This window comes from Diceros bicornis, chromosome 9, assembly GCF_020826845.1.
Source record: "Diceros bicornis minor isolate mBicDic1 chromosome 9, mDicBic1.mat.cur, whole genome shotgun sequence".
Taxonomy (NCBI): domain Eukaryota; kingdom Metazoa; phylum Chordata; class Mammalia; order Perissodactyla; family Rhinocerotidae; genus Diceros; species Diceros bicornis.
The window spans coordinates 7,625,068-7,637,654 of record NC_080748.1 but is presented as its reverse complement, the minus strand read 5'-3'; the positions used below and the strand labels follow the sequence as shown (position 1 = coordinate 7,637,654).

The 12,587-nt window shown below is 40.4% G+C and overlaps 1 protein-coding gene across 5 annotated transcripts in view; it reads left to right on the top strand.

Annotated features, from left to right (window-relative positions):
- The window catches only part of SACS (sacsin molecular chaperone), a 113,819-nt gene that overhangs the window by 82,290 nt on the left and 18,942 nt on the right, over positions 1–12,587 (top strand). For all 5 annotated transcript variants that reach the window (XM_058547844.1, XM_058547845.1, XM_058547847.1 and 2 more), the window contains 3 exons: positions 3,332–3,478; positions 5,816–7,295; positions 7,913–8,004. In XM_058547844.1, coding sequence (XP_058403827.1) covers positions 3,332–3,478; positions 5,816–7,295; positions 7,913–8,004 — 1,719 coding nt within the window. The remainder of the gene's footprint in view (positions 1–3,331; positions 3,479–5,815; positions 7,296–7,912; positions 8,005–12,587) is intronic.

Genomic DNA, 12,587 nt, shown 5'->3' with positions numbered 1-12,587 from the left:
TCCCAGTTCTTTTGAGGATTAAATGAGATCATATATATGGTAATGTTTTATGTCGAGAGGCATAAGGGTAGTATTCTTTGTGTACTGTAGATCCATAAAGGTGAGAGTGTGAAGAGATCCTAGAGTATTTTGCCTCAAAATTCTACTTAATGTCTAGGGTTTTTTGTTTCCAGCCTCGACTTCATCTCATTTAAGCAAATATTTGAACAAGATTATTTAGCTGAGTTTGTGCATAAGTATGCTTAGAGATAGGCTATTTAAAGTGATATCAGATTATCCAATTTAAAATAAACTTGGACATTTTTATAAAAGCAGATAGAAGTAATCTTTGATATCTCTAACAAATATTGTTGAGGGCCCTGCGTGCTCTTGCATATTTGAGAGTGTCTTTCTCTTGCAGTCAGATATGAATGTTGTCTTGGCTGGTATCATCTTGATCACAGGTTTTTTCCTTTTACTGATACTTTGTTTTGCAAGTGGGAACTCTTGAGTCCAACTTGTTTTTGTTCCTTTTTATATAATCAGATGACAAAGGCTCAATTTGTCAAATCAGTTGGAGAAGAATAAGAGATCTTACCCAGTTCTTTACACCTTACCGTGGATTTCAAGGATGTGGTTAATTAAGAGACACCAGAGAAGGAAGCATGGAGAAGTCTTGGACCCGCACCCCCTCTGCCGCGTCCTTTGTGCTGTGTCAGGACACACTGGCCGGCTGGGTGTTAGGGGAGTGGCCTCTAAGTGATGAGTGCAGGCTGTCACTTACACAGAGGGGGCTCCTTCAGTCATAACACGTTCTTGTTTTTCTCTGATCCTTGTGTATCGTGACATTTTCAGGGAATTATGCCTTATAAATCTATAAATTCCAGGTTTATTTACAATAAGCAACCTTCTAAAAGCAACCACTAGGTAAAGACTCTTCTAGTAAATCCTGTTAGTGTGTTTGCCCAGAGATGTGTCATTAGCGTGTGTTCAGGGAGAGGTGGCTGGGTTCTTGCTCTCTTAGGTATTCCCTTTTAAAAGGAGAAACCAGATTGCAAGCCTGCTGCTAACCCTTTCCTTCCCAGATGACCTTTTTGTTTTCCTCTCAAGACATTTATTCTTTTTTCGCTCCCAGAACCAAGAGCACGCCCTTTTGATGAGGACAGATGTGGGGTATTTTAGGGCTGGTCTCAGTGACAAGGCGGAGACCCAGTGAGACTCAAGTAGACTGGAGCAAAACACGCAGCTTCGCTCCTATCCCAGGATGACATGATCAGAATTATACCTTCGTTGAGAACATTCAGTAGTAGCTGGTTATACCTGCTCAGTGCATCTGGCTGACTTGCACCCTGTCTCTGCGGGACGAGGTGGGCTGGTCTGCGTGTGCACCGCCTGCTTCTGACACCGACCAGCCAGAGTGTAGGGAAAGCTCCAGAAGCCAGTGTGCAGGACGGTTCCACCTACACAGGTGTTTTTCACCTTTTTCCTTCTTTCTAGGAGTTGCATTGATGGTGTAGGATGGGAAACAGCACTTATGATACTGTCAAAAATCTTGAAGAGTGGGGATGTGAGGAAGAAGTTCTTTTTCATGTGAAATATTTCTTTAATTGAATTTGTAAAAACAAGCATCTGTTATTTTCTAATGTAACGAATGTTTTTTAAAAGCGGTTGGGCAGCAAAGGGTCGGCTGCCTGGTTTTCCGGTTGACGGCGGGAAGGAAGGTGGGTCATCCTCTGGGCTGGCGGCTCTGCTTCGTCCCTGGCCATTTTACGTGGTGTGTCTCCTGCTGGGTCTCTCATTCCCTGCCATGGGCCTTGTAGTTATGCAGATTTTTTCTAGATTCTGGTGAGAGGTTCACTCTCAGTCCTGGTGTTCAGTGTTGTGAGTTTTCGTGGTTCTTGTTTCTGTGTCTCGTAAGTATTTTTAATGGACATTTGAAGCAGGCAGAACCAGACACTGCTTGCTGGGTGCCATTTTAAACCAGCTTTAGTTAGCCGTTGGGTAATAAGATATTTATTTTATCAATAGTCTTCTAATATGTGTTTTGTTAATAATAAAGACTAACTCCTGGTATCATATACTACTAAGGATTCCAACAGTAATAACATCTGACTTTTTAGGTGTCTGGTCTATGCTGGGTTCTGTGCTGGGCCCCATATTCGTATTATCTCATTTGATCCCCAGCACTCTGCGGGTAGATACTGTTCTCGTCCTTATTTTACAGATGAGGAAGCTGAGCCCTCGTGACTTTAGTTTGCCTGAAGTGATGCAGTCGGTGGCTGTGGAGCTGGGTCTGAAATCCAGGCTCATCCTGCCCCAGAGTCCACTCGAACCACCATGTGCTTGTCCTTCCCAGAACAGCCTTGGCAGCCGCTTCTGGTTTCGTATCCATGCTTGACTGTGGTCCAGATGGCAGTCATGCTGTTTCTATAAAACAGCTACGGCCACATCCTCATATCTGTGCTTGAACTTATAGGCGCGTGAAAGAGGCTTCTAGGGGTGCTGGAATGTTCTCTAATTCATTTGTGTGGAGGTTACACAGGTTTATTCACTTTGTAAAAAAGAATTTATCAAACTGTACGCTTAAGATCTTTGTATTGTAAATATATTATACTTGAGTAACTTTTTTAAAGAAAAATTATTATTTTTAAAATACGATGAGTTACTGTAGTTGAACATATTCAAAGAATGTTAGAAATTCTGAAGAAAAGTCTGAAAAAGAGGAGTTCCAAGAATATTTTGTGCAGAACTATAACTTTTTAAAGGAACTGCTTTGGAGACAGGGTGGTATTATTCTGAAGTGCTTATTTAAAAATCTGTCACATTAATGATTTTTTAAATTATACAAGTAATGCCTTGTATAGAAAAATCTAGAGGCTGATAAAAACAAAAACACAAGGTGATTATTAATATTACTAGTGGATTATTTTTCGCCTTATGAAATAATATATTAGCAAGGTTTCTTTAGATAGCAAGTCTCCTTAGTTTATTTACAGGTAATCCCATTTACAAAAAAAAATTTATATATGCTATTTAGAAACAAATTTTACAAAATAGTACACTGTGATTAATTTCCTTGTTTGCCGTGTGTTTTGGGTGTCCAAGTATCATAACACCCTTAATTTTTCCTTTTTGGGTTTTTGACCAACGATGCTATACTTCTGCTGGTAATTCTTACCATTAATTTGTGTTTTTATTTTTATTGTGAAAACAGTCAGAATTATAATGCAGAATTAAGTCATTCCATTTACTTCTTTCCATCTTACCATTATGTAGAGGAAGTTCTTGGAAGAGAGCTGAACACTTAGGCTTTCTTCTTTCTGAATACCTGCATGTGCATTTTAACCCCCAGGGGCAGCTCTCTATGTATACAACAATGCAGTTTTTACCGCAGAAGACTGGCATGGCATTCAGGAAATAGCAAGAAGCAGGAAAAAGGACGACCCTTTGAAGGTTGGAAGATTTGGAATTGGGTTTAATTCTGTCTATCATATAACAGGTATAGTATTTGGCTTTTCAGTCTTGATACTGAAAATTATTTTAGCCTATATTTTATAATTCATTTGGTTAACTTCAGAGATGATACTGTTTTTAAATGCATCTTTTCCAAATTCTCTGTCAGTGGCAAGAAGTATGTCAATGAAATATCTGCGTGTCTGGAGTTTTCTAAAGTTACCGTGATAACTACACCAAAGCTTCGTCATGTGGTGCTGAGTTAATGTCATCATGGTCCAGTGGACTCAGTGGATTATATTAAGTTATTTTATATGAGGTTTGAAATGTAGCTCTTGAAATGTCTACACAAAATTGTGAGTCTAAAACATTTTACACTGAAAATCTTTGAGTCAGGCAAACTGATTTTCACAGATTTTCTTGTACGTATTTTTAAATATCCGGAGGCTCAAGAGCAAAATATAATATCCGGTGACATTAAATAACTGGCAGAGTGAAGATCTTTGAGGAGATGTTGGTTTCTCCACATTTCCTCATAAAAATTGTACTCTTCTTAAACTTATGAGTATTTTAAAGATTACTTTGAAATTATGTTTTGAATCTAGAAAGAATGTTAGGTTTCTGGTTCATAGTTACAATAGGAAATACTTGAAACTCTTAGTGTAGACGTCTCTAAGAGTATCTGGCTATTCTTCCAGAATGAAAGCTCTTAGTATTTACTGTAGTTTGTGATAAAATTTTTTTATGGAATTGGTCCTTGGTTTCAAACTGTTTTTGCATTTTGAACTTGCAGGAGAAGGAGAGATTGAGCTGGCAGAGATATAGCTGTAGCCAGAGTGACCATATAATTTGTCGTCCCACCTGGGACCTCGTGAGAGGAAAGAAGGAGGTGTTATTCTCAGACGACTGGCCTGAATTGAGACTGCCCTGGGCACTATAGCCCAATTTTAGTCAGCCTATTTTTTTATTGCATTTACATTATTATAATATTGTGTTGAGTAATATTAATTATGTATAATAAAAATTATATTAAATTATATTCCAATATTATATAACTGTTACACATGAATACTAATATTGATGTGTTCAACTATTTGCGAGTTACCCCTCAGGTCTGTGACATGTAGCAGTTTTTAAGTTTTATGGGGGCACTTAAGTGTGGAGATGGTTGTACAGGAATGAATTGTTTAGTTAGAGAGTCCAGCTGACTGCCAGCATCTGCCTCTCACCGTGGATTTGTCCCCATTTGAGAATGAGCACGTGTATGTGGGTCAGTATTAACTGGAGTGCTATCCCCTAGTCTGAGGATTTGCGGAGGTCGTGGGTCATGCTTTATAACTGTTGGAGTCTCCCTGACATATTTCGATAATGGGAGTGTGAACTCTGTGTAAAGGGCGTGTGGACAGAGTGCCATAGATGGTGCTGTTGATGGATTTAGCGGCTGGGTTGGTGAATGTAGCATTTCCTACTTGAAATACCGAGACCTTAGGAGTTGGTGCTTGTGCCAGCTGAGCCTGCAGTTGGTGACCATGAATAGGAAAGGTGGAAGGCATCGGAGCTGTATCTGGCATGAAGGTTAGGTACTCAAGTCAGCACGCGAGGCCACACGCGTCAAGATTACCTCGAGACATCCTTAAAGAGGCACCATGGTGAAGAATTTCTCACAACACAGCACATCTGACCTCTCTAGTTTTTCTACCAGTGTTTAAGTATCACTGTGTCTTTGGCTGAGGAAGAGGTGAAGCAGTTGGTGTCAGTTTAGGGGCCATGCTGTACAAAAACATGTCTCTTGAAGCACTACACTTGAGTTCTGCATGGGCAGACGCTCCCGCATGGGAGGCACTTCACTCTGAGGGGCACAGGGGTGATGGACACCAGCCGAGGGAGCTCACGCCAGACTCGCTTCAGGGCGTGTGCTCACTGAGTATCACAGTGGGCAGAACCGCCTGTGCCGTTACTTCTCCCCCACTCTTTTTTCAGAGAATCTGTGGGTGAGGTTTTTATTTCGAGCATAAGATGCAACTCTGTTCTGTTTAATTGGGTTCCCATGGCTGTAGGGGCTCCGTATAAATATCCAAATACTCTTTACATATTTTAATTGTTTAATAAGCGTTTGAAGATATAGCTTAGATATTTTCACAATAATCATGTACGCTATGCCTGGTACTTTCTGAATCAAAAGAGAAATCATTATTTTTCATGTTCAAAGAATTATATTTCCAAAGCTAAATTTAGTTTGTTTTTAGATAAATCTGTTTTAGAGTCATTTTATGGCTGGTGCTTTTTCTTGTGTAATATTTTGATAGTAATTATGCATTATAATTGTAATTATAATTGTCCATTAAATTTAGGGTTGATCATGACTGTTGAATTTTCTCTACAGATATTCCTTGTATCTTTAGTGGTGACCAGATTGGGATGTTAGATCCTCATCAAACACTTTTTGGTCCACATGAATCAGGCCAGTGTTGGAACCTCAAAGGTGACAGCAAAGAAATTAGTGAACTTTCGGACCAATTTGCACCATTTATTGGCATTTTTGGAAGCACCAAGGAAACGTTCTTAAATGGGAATTTTCCAGGAACCTTTTTCCGTTTCCCTCTTCGCCTGCATCCGTCACAGCTTAGCAGTAACCTCTACAATAAGCAGAAGGTCCTCGAGTTGTTTGAGTCTTTTAGGGCAGATGCAGACACAGTGCTGCTCTTTCTGAAAAGTGTGCAGGACGTCTCCTTACACGTCCGAGAGGCCGATGGGACAGAGAAGCTGATGTTCAGAGTGACTGCTAGTGAGAGTAAGACCCTGAAACACGAACGGCTGAATTCTATAAAGATTCTGGGAACTGCTATAAGTGACTATTGTAAAAAGATTCCAAGCAATAGCATAACCTGTGTAACATATCATGTAAATATAGTTTTAGAAGATGAGAGTACTAAGGACACACAAAAAACGTCTTGGTTGGTGTGTAACAGTGTGGGTGGGCGAGGGGTTAGTAGTACCCTTGATTCTTTAGCTGATGAATTGAAATTTGTCCCAATCATTGGAATAGCCATGTCCTTATCAAGCAGAGATGATGAAGAAAAAGGAGCAACATCTGATTTTACAGGAAAAGCATTTTGTTTTCTTCCTTTACCTCCTGGCGAGGAGAGTAAAACAGGCCTCCCAGTTCACATCAGTGGGTTCTTTGGCCTGACCGACAATCGCAGAAGCATCAAGTGGAGAGAGCTGGACCAGTGGAGAGATCCGGCAGCCTTATGGAATGAATTTCTCATTGTGAATGTGGTCCCTAAAGCCTACGCTACTCTGATCTTAGATTCAGTGACACGTCTGGAGAATGAAAGGAGCTCTGAGTTTCCCTTGTCGGTGGACGTCATCTACAAACTTTGGCCTGATGTGAACCAAGTCAAGGTGCACTGGCAGCCAGTGTTAGAGCCTCTGTTTAACGAGCTGTTCCAGAATGCAGTTCTTTACTCCATTAGCAACCACTGGGTCAAGTTGGAGCAGGCCTGCTTCTCAGAGCTTGATGAAAGTTTGGAATACACAAAAACTGTGCTCAACTACCTCCAGAGCTCAGGGAAGCAGATCGTCAAGGTACCAGCAAATCTCGCTGCTGCTGTTCGGCTCAGCACCTCTGGCGCGGTGAGGAGGGTGACGCCCGCATGGGTGCGGCAGGTGCTGCGGAAGTCTGCCCCTGAGGGCAGCGTGGAGGAGAAGCTGCACCTCTTAGAATTTGTGCTCTCGGACGAAGCCTACAGTGAACTACTCGGCTTGGAGCTCCTCCCTTTACAAAATGGGCACTTCGTCCCCTTCTCCTCATCGGTATCAGATCAAGATGTTGTTTATATTACCTCAGAGGACTATCCAAGGTATAGATCACACTTTTAAAATGCTTGCTTACTTGTAGGGACTCCCCTGCCCCTGCCCATGTCTAGTCCTTTATTGTAAAATTCATCAGTTATCAATGTAGATTTTATAGTTAGGAACACTTCTGCAGAAATACTTTGTTAAAATATGAAAGGATACATTTTTATGTTCTAAAATGAAAAAACGTGCAGATGTTTATCAGTTAAAAAGTTATCCAAGGAGTTTTTTTCCTTGGATATTTCAATAACAGAACACTGAAAAAGATGGTTATAAAGTGCTAATAATAACTAAGTCAGATCAGTCAGTAATGAATTATTTTGATTAAATATAAAATTAATTAAAATGGTATATTAAGTAATTCTTCATAACTGAGAAAGGTGTATTGACCTTTCAGAAAATAATTAGTCTATTTCTGGATTTGGATATGGTGCGTGATGCCCTCATGTTTTAAAGTGAAGCCTAGATAATATTTGATCAAAAAGTATTGCAATGTGCGTTGGTGTGTACATTATAATTTATGTAAAATATTACACTTAACTGGCTTGAAATTATGTGATTGAATTTCTTTATCTTAGAATTGTTAGAAGATTATAATTGCTGTGTTCCTTTCACTTTTTAGGTCCCTTTTCCCGGGTCTTGAAGGAAGATTTATTTTGGATAACTTGAAGCCTCACCTCCTAGCTGCTTTAAAGGAAGCTGCCCAAACCCGAGGTATTCTAGTTCTTTAGTTTTTTTTTTTTAATTAACATATTTATAAAAATATAAAGTTTTTATAAGTTTTCTGTTAAGATAAACCAATATGAAATTGCCAGTAGTTATCCATTTTAGATCTATAAGTCAACAATTTCTTATGGTTCAACCTAACATAATTGTTATATTTTAAGATGTTTCAGTACTGGATTCTGACATCAAAAAGAATCCAAAGGTGAGATTGTATTTAGAAATCTCTCTTGTCTGGTATGGTGGTGTATATGTATGAAAATAATTTCTTAGACCCGCACAGTGCGTTACGGTTTTTCAGTGCTTTTCCATTTCTTTTCTCGTTTGAGCCCCCAGCCTCATACCTTGTAGCCTGTGTAGTAGTAAGGACAGCTGTTGTTGCTTAGAGCGCACAGAGGAGGGAGAAAGAGGCAGAGCTCAAGGTCGTCAGCTCCCTCACGCCCAGAGCTCAGGTCGTCTACCTGTCAGCCTTGTTCTCTTGCCCACCCACACTGCCCTCACGGTTCTATGTGGTCATGCTGGGTCAGCCTCGGAAATGCAGACACAAAGTGAGCTCTGCAGCAGCTGGAAAGGGGACTCCTGAGGTCTTTGCCAAGGTTGAGTGTCCTTAACTGAGAATTCTTTTTACGAACCGACAGAATAGTTTGGGGGAAAAAAAATCACCATGGTTCTAAGTTTAATATTATCTTTCAACTTTTGCAAGGATCTTTTCCCTCATAACACTGTTGCCTGAACTTTTTCTAAGTTAAATACTGGCCTGAAAAATTCTGGATTTGTCCCAGTGGTTAAGGTTGTAAAGCATATTTTTTGCAATATAGCTCTTATAGCATATACTGTTGTCTTTTCAAAGATAGTGCCTAAAGGAAAAGTTGCACATCTTTATTCTTTAAAAATTGTGCATATTTATTCACTTAAATCTGAGTGGAAGGAATTGGAATGGAGGAGACAAATTAAGAATGGAGTCAAAGTGAGACTAAAGGAAAATGAGGATGGACGTGCTGTTTACCATAAGGAATCTGTCACTGTGAGGTGGTAACTGTTCCAACATCTAGATTACTCACTTAATTGGGAATTGTCATCTTCAAAGGAGCCTTTAGGGAAATCTAAACGTGCATTCCTATAACCCTGCCATTCTTTGCTTCAAAGTTTTAGAAATTTTTGTTTTTCAAATTCTCTATTATATTCTTGTATAAAAACTTTACATTGAAACATAATGTACATACAGAAAAGTATACATATTATGAATGTAGGCTTAATGAAATTTTACAAACTGACCATACCTAGATCAAAAACCAGAAGATTGCCAACACCCAGAAACCCCTCTCAGGCCTTTTCCAGTCACACCCACTCCATGGTCACCACGATCCTCACTAATCGCAGAGACTAATTCAGCTGGTTATTGTGCTGTCTGGAAGAGGAATCATACTGTATGCACTCTTTGGGTCTGTTTCTTTTTTTTTTTTTTTTTGTGAGGAAGATCAGCCCTGAGCTAACATCCATGTCAATCCTCCTCTTTTTTGCTGAGGAAGACTGGCCCTGAGCTAATATCTATTGCCAATCCTCCTCCTTTTTTTCCCTTTTTCTCCCTAAAGCCCCAGTAGATAGTTGTATGTCATAGCTGCACATCCTTCTAGTTGCTGTATGTGGGACGCGGCCTCAGCATGGCCGGAGAAGCAGTGCGTTGGTGCGCCCGTGTTGCTGATAATTCTGGTATTGGAGGTCAGGGCTTAGGGTGGGCAGTGGACTTCTACTATTGAACTCCAGAATTCAATGGATTAGCTCCCCAGTCTAGTCACAGGCAGCACTGGAAGACCTCCCAGGCTTCCTTACCCGGGGCCTGCTCTGCACGCAGAGCGTGGAGGAGCCGTCCCCGAGACGCCCTGCGCAGGTGCAGACTCTCCTTCTGAGTTAACCAGTCAGAGAAGCCATGCCTCTTTCTGGTGGTGCGGGGCAGATGGGAGGTGTGAGTGAGAGTGGGAGGAGGGGGCCAAGAGTATTATATTCATGGAGCTCCCCTCATATGGGAGGAAACATCACAAATATATAACAACATTTGATGCTTTTTGCTGTAAATAATGATTATGTGATTATTTTGCTGACATAAAGCACTGTGAACTTCTGTTTACCGATTATCAATAAAAACAGATTGGCCAGTTTTGAAAATACTGCTGCATAAATTAAAACTTGAGGGTTTTTTTCCTGCAACTTCTGGGTACTTCTCTAACTCTATAGCTCAAGCAAAATCTGTCTCATTATTTGATAGTTTTACTTGTATCACATTTAGAATCCTGAACTAAATATTAAAGTTACTGCTTGTGTTTTCACCATTGACCCCTGTTGCCCCTTTCCCACCAACAATTCAACATGTTTTAATCTTTCCCATTTTGGGGAAGACAAGCCAAATCTTGACTTTGATTTCCTCTCTTGCATTCTGTCGTAGTTCAGCTTCTAGAAAGAGCAATGTATGCTTATTGTCTGTACTGTCTTGTCATCCATTATCCTTGCTTCTACTATCATTCCGGTAAAATTGCCTGGCTGAGGTCACCAATTAATGATTTTTTTATTATTAAATCCAGTGGACTTTTTTTTCTTTTGCCTGATCTCCCTGAAGCTTTGACACTCACTCCCTCTTTGAACTTCTTGGCTCTTAGGATTCCATGCTATCTTGGTATCCTTATACTTCTTAGTCTGCTTCTTGGAGTTATTTCTGAATTCCTGTTCCTCAGTTTACCCCCTAAATACAGGTTAGTTTAGGAGCTCCTTGTGGAGCTCTCTTATCTTACTTCCTTTGAGGATAGTTGTTCACTGCCAGGCATCCACTATGGTTCATGTATAATGACCTCCGTATCTTCACTTAACACCTTGGTCTCAAGAGGAGCAGTGTGGTGTAGTGGTTACAAGCCTGAACTTTGTAGTCACACAGATCGGGGCTCAAACTTGACTCATCTATTGTGTGACTCTGAACAAATTACCCAATCTCTCTGAGCCTCTGTTTTCCTCATCAGTAACGTGGGAATAGAGTAACATCCTTCCGTAAGAGTATATCTGAGACCCTTAAGATTCAATTACATAAAATGCAACATTGCTTTATTACAAGGTTAATGAAATGAGAATAAGGGTTGACTGGAGGATGGCAGGCAATCACAACTTAGTAATTGAATTTTATCTCATCTTGCATTCACAGCAGGGCACGGTATTGAAAATCTCTGTTGTAATATTTTACTCATAGTAGGCATTACTCTGAAGATCAGATGAGGTATACATAACATATACGGTTTAACACAATACCTGGCACATAGTAAATACTGATAAAATGGCAGCTATTATCTTTTTGCACTTGGAGTTCCATAAGTATCTCAAAATCAGCATTTTCACAACTTCAGTGCTCATCCTCTCCCCAAATCTGTTTCTCCTTTTGAGCGATCCTATTGAGAAAGGTGCCCATTATCCTTGAAGTTGCTCAAGAATGAATCCTCAGTTTGTCATCTTTGTTCTCCGCAGTTTCGGGTTCTGTTGATCAGGTTTTCTGTATCAGTCCCTTGCTCTTACTGCCCTGCCACTGTTGTAGTATAGGTCCTCTGTTTCTGGTGACATTGTTGCTGCACCCTTCTCATGGATTCCCTCCTTCCCATGCTCGCTCTTCATCTGATCGCGTCCCTCCACTGCAGAAGGTCTTCCAGTGGATAGTGTTTCTCTCAGGATAGATCTAGTCTTATTAGTGTGGACTCTGGGGCTTTCCATGATTGTGAACTTGCCATCTCATTGGCCTTGATTCATTAGTGTCCCTCTTCTGTTCTTGTCATCCCGAGCACTTGTAGATTGATAAACTTGAGTGCTCCCTTAATCCATGAGAGCAGAGCCCTGTGCGATTTGTCACCACCATGTAGCACAGTGCCTACTTCAAGGTGGGTGGAATCAGAGTTTCCTCATATCTGTATTTTTGTACATGGTGTTCCTTTTACTTAGAATACTTTCTTTCCATCCTCCACTTTGCCTTGCTAACTTTTATTCCTCTTTTAATATTCGGTCCACAAGTCTTCTCCAAGATGCTTTCTTTCACGTGTCTCCCCATGCCCCCGCTCCTGCCATGCAAATCTGAGGTAGATGCCTCTTCTGTGCACATAGAGCCTAGTACATAGTCCATTTAATTCTCAATCATATTTTTACTGTGCTAGACTATAAAATCCTTGAGAGCAGGGGCAATCTATTATTTTATTTTTAACTTTTTTTGTGTGTGTGAGGAAGATCAGCCCTGAGCTAACATCTGTTGCCAATCCTCCTCTTTTTGCTGAGGAAGACTGGCCCTGGGCTAACATCCATGCCCATCTTCCTCTACTTTAGATCTATTAGATCTAAAAATCTAACCTATTTATTACATATGGCCTCATGCTTTGTTCCATTTTATGACCAGAGACTCTTCAATAAACACTTGTTTGAATTTCCCCTATGTACCAGGCATCGTATTGGATGGAGATATATGAAGATGAATAAAACTGAAGGAGCTCACAGCTGAGTGGGGACAGCAGTATAAATAATACTGTCATTTAGCATGATGGTCCTCTATCAAATACTGA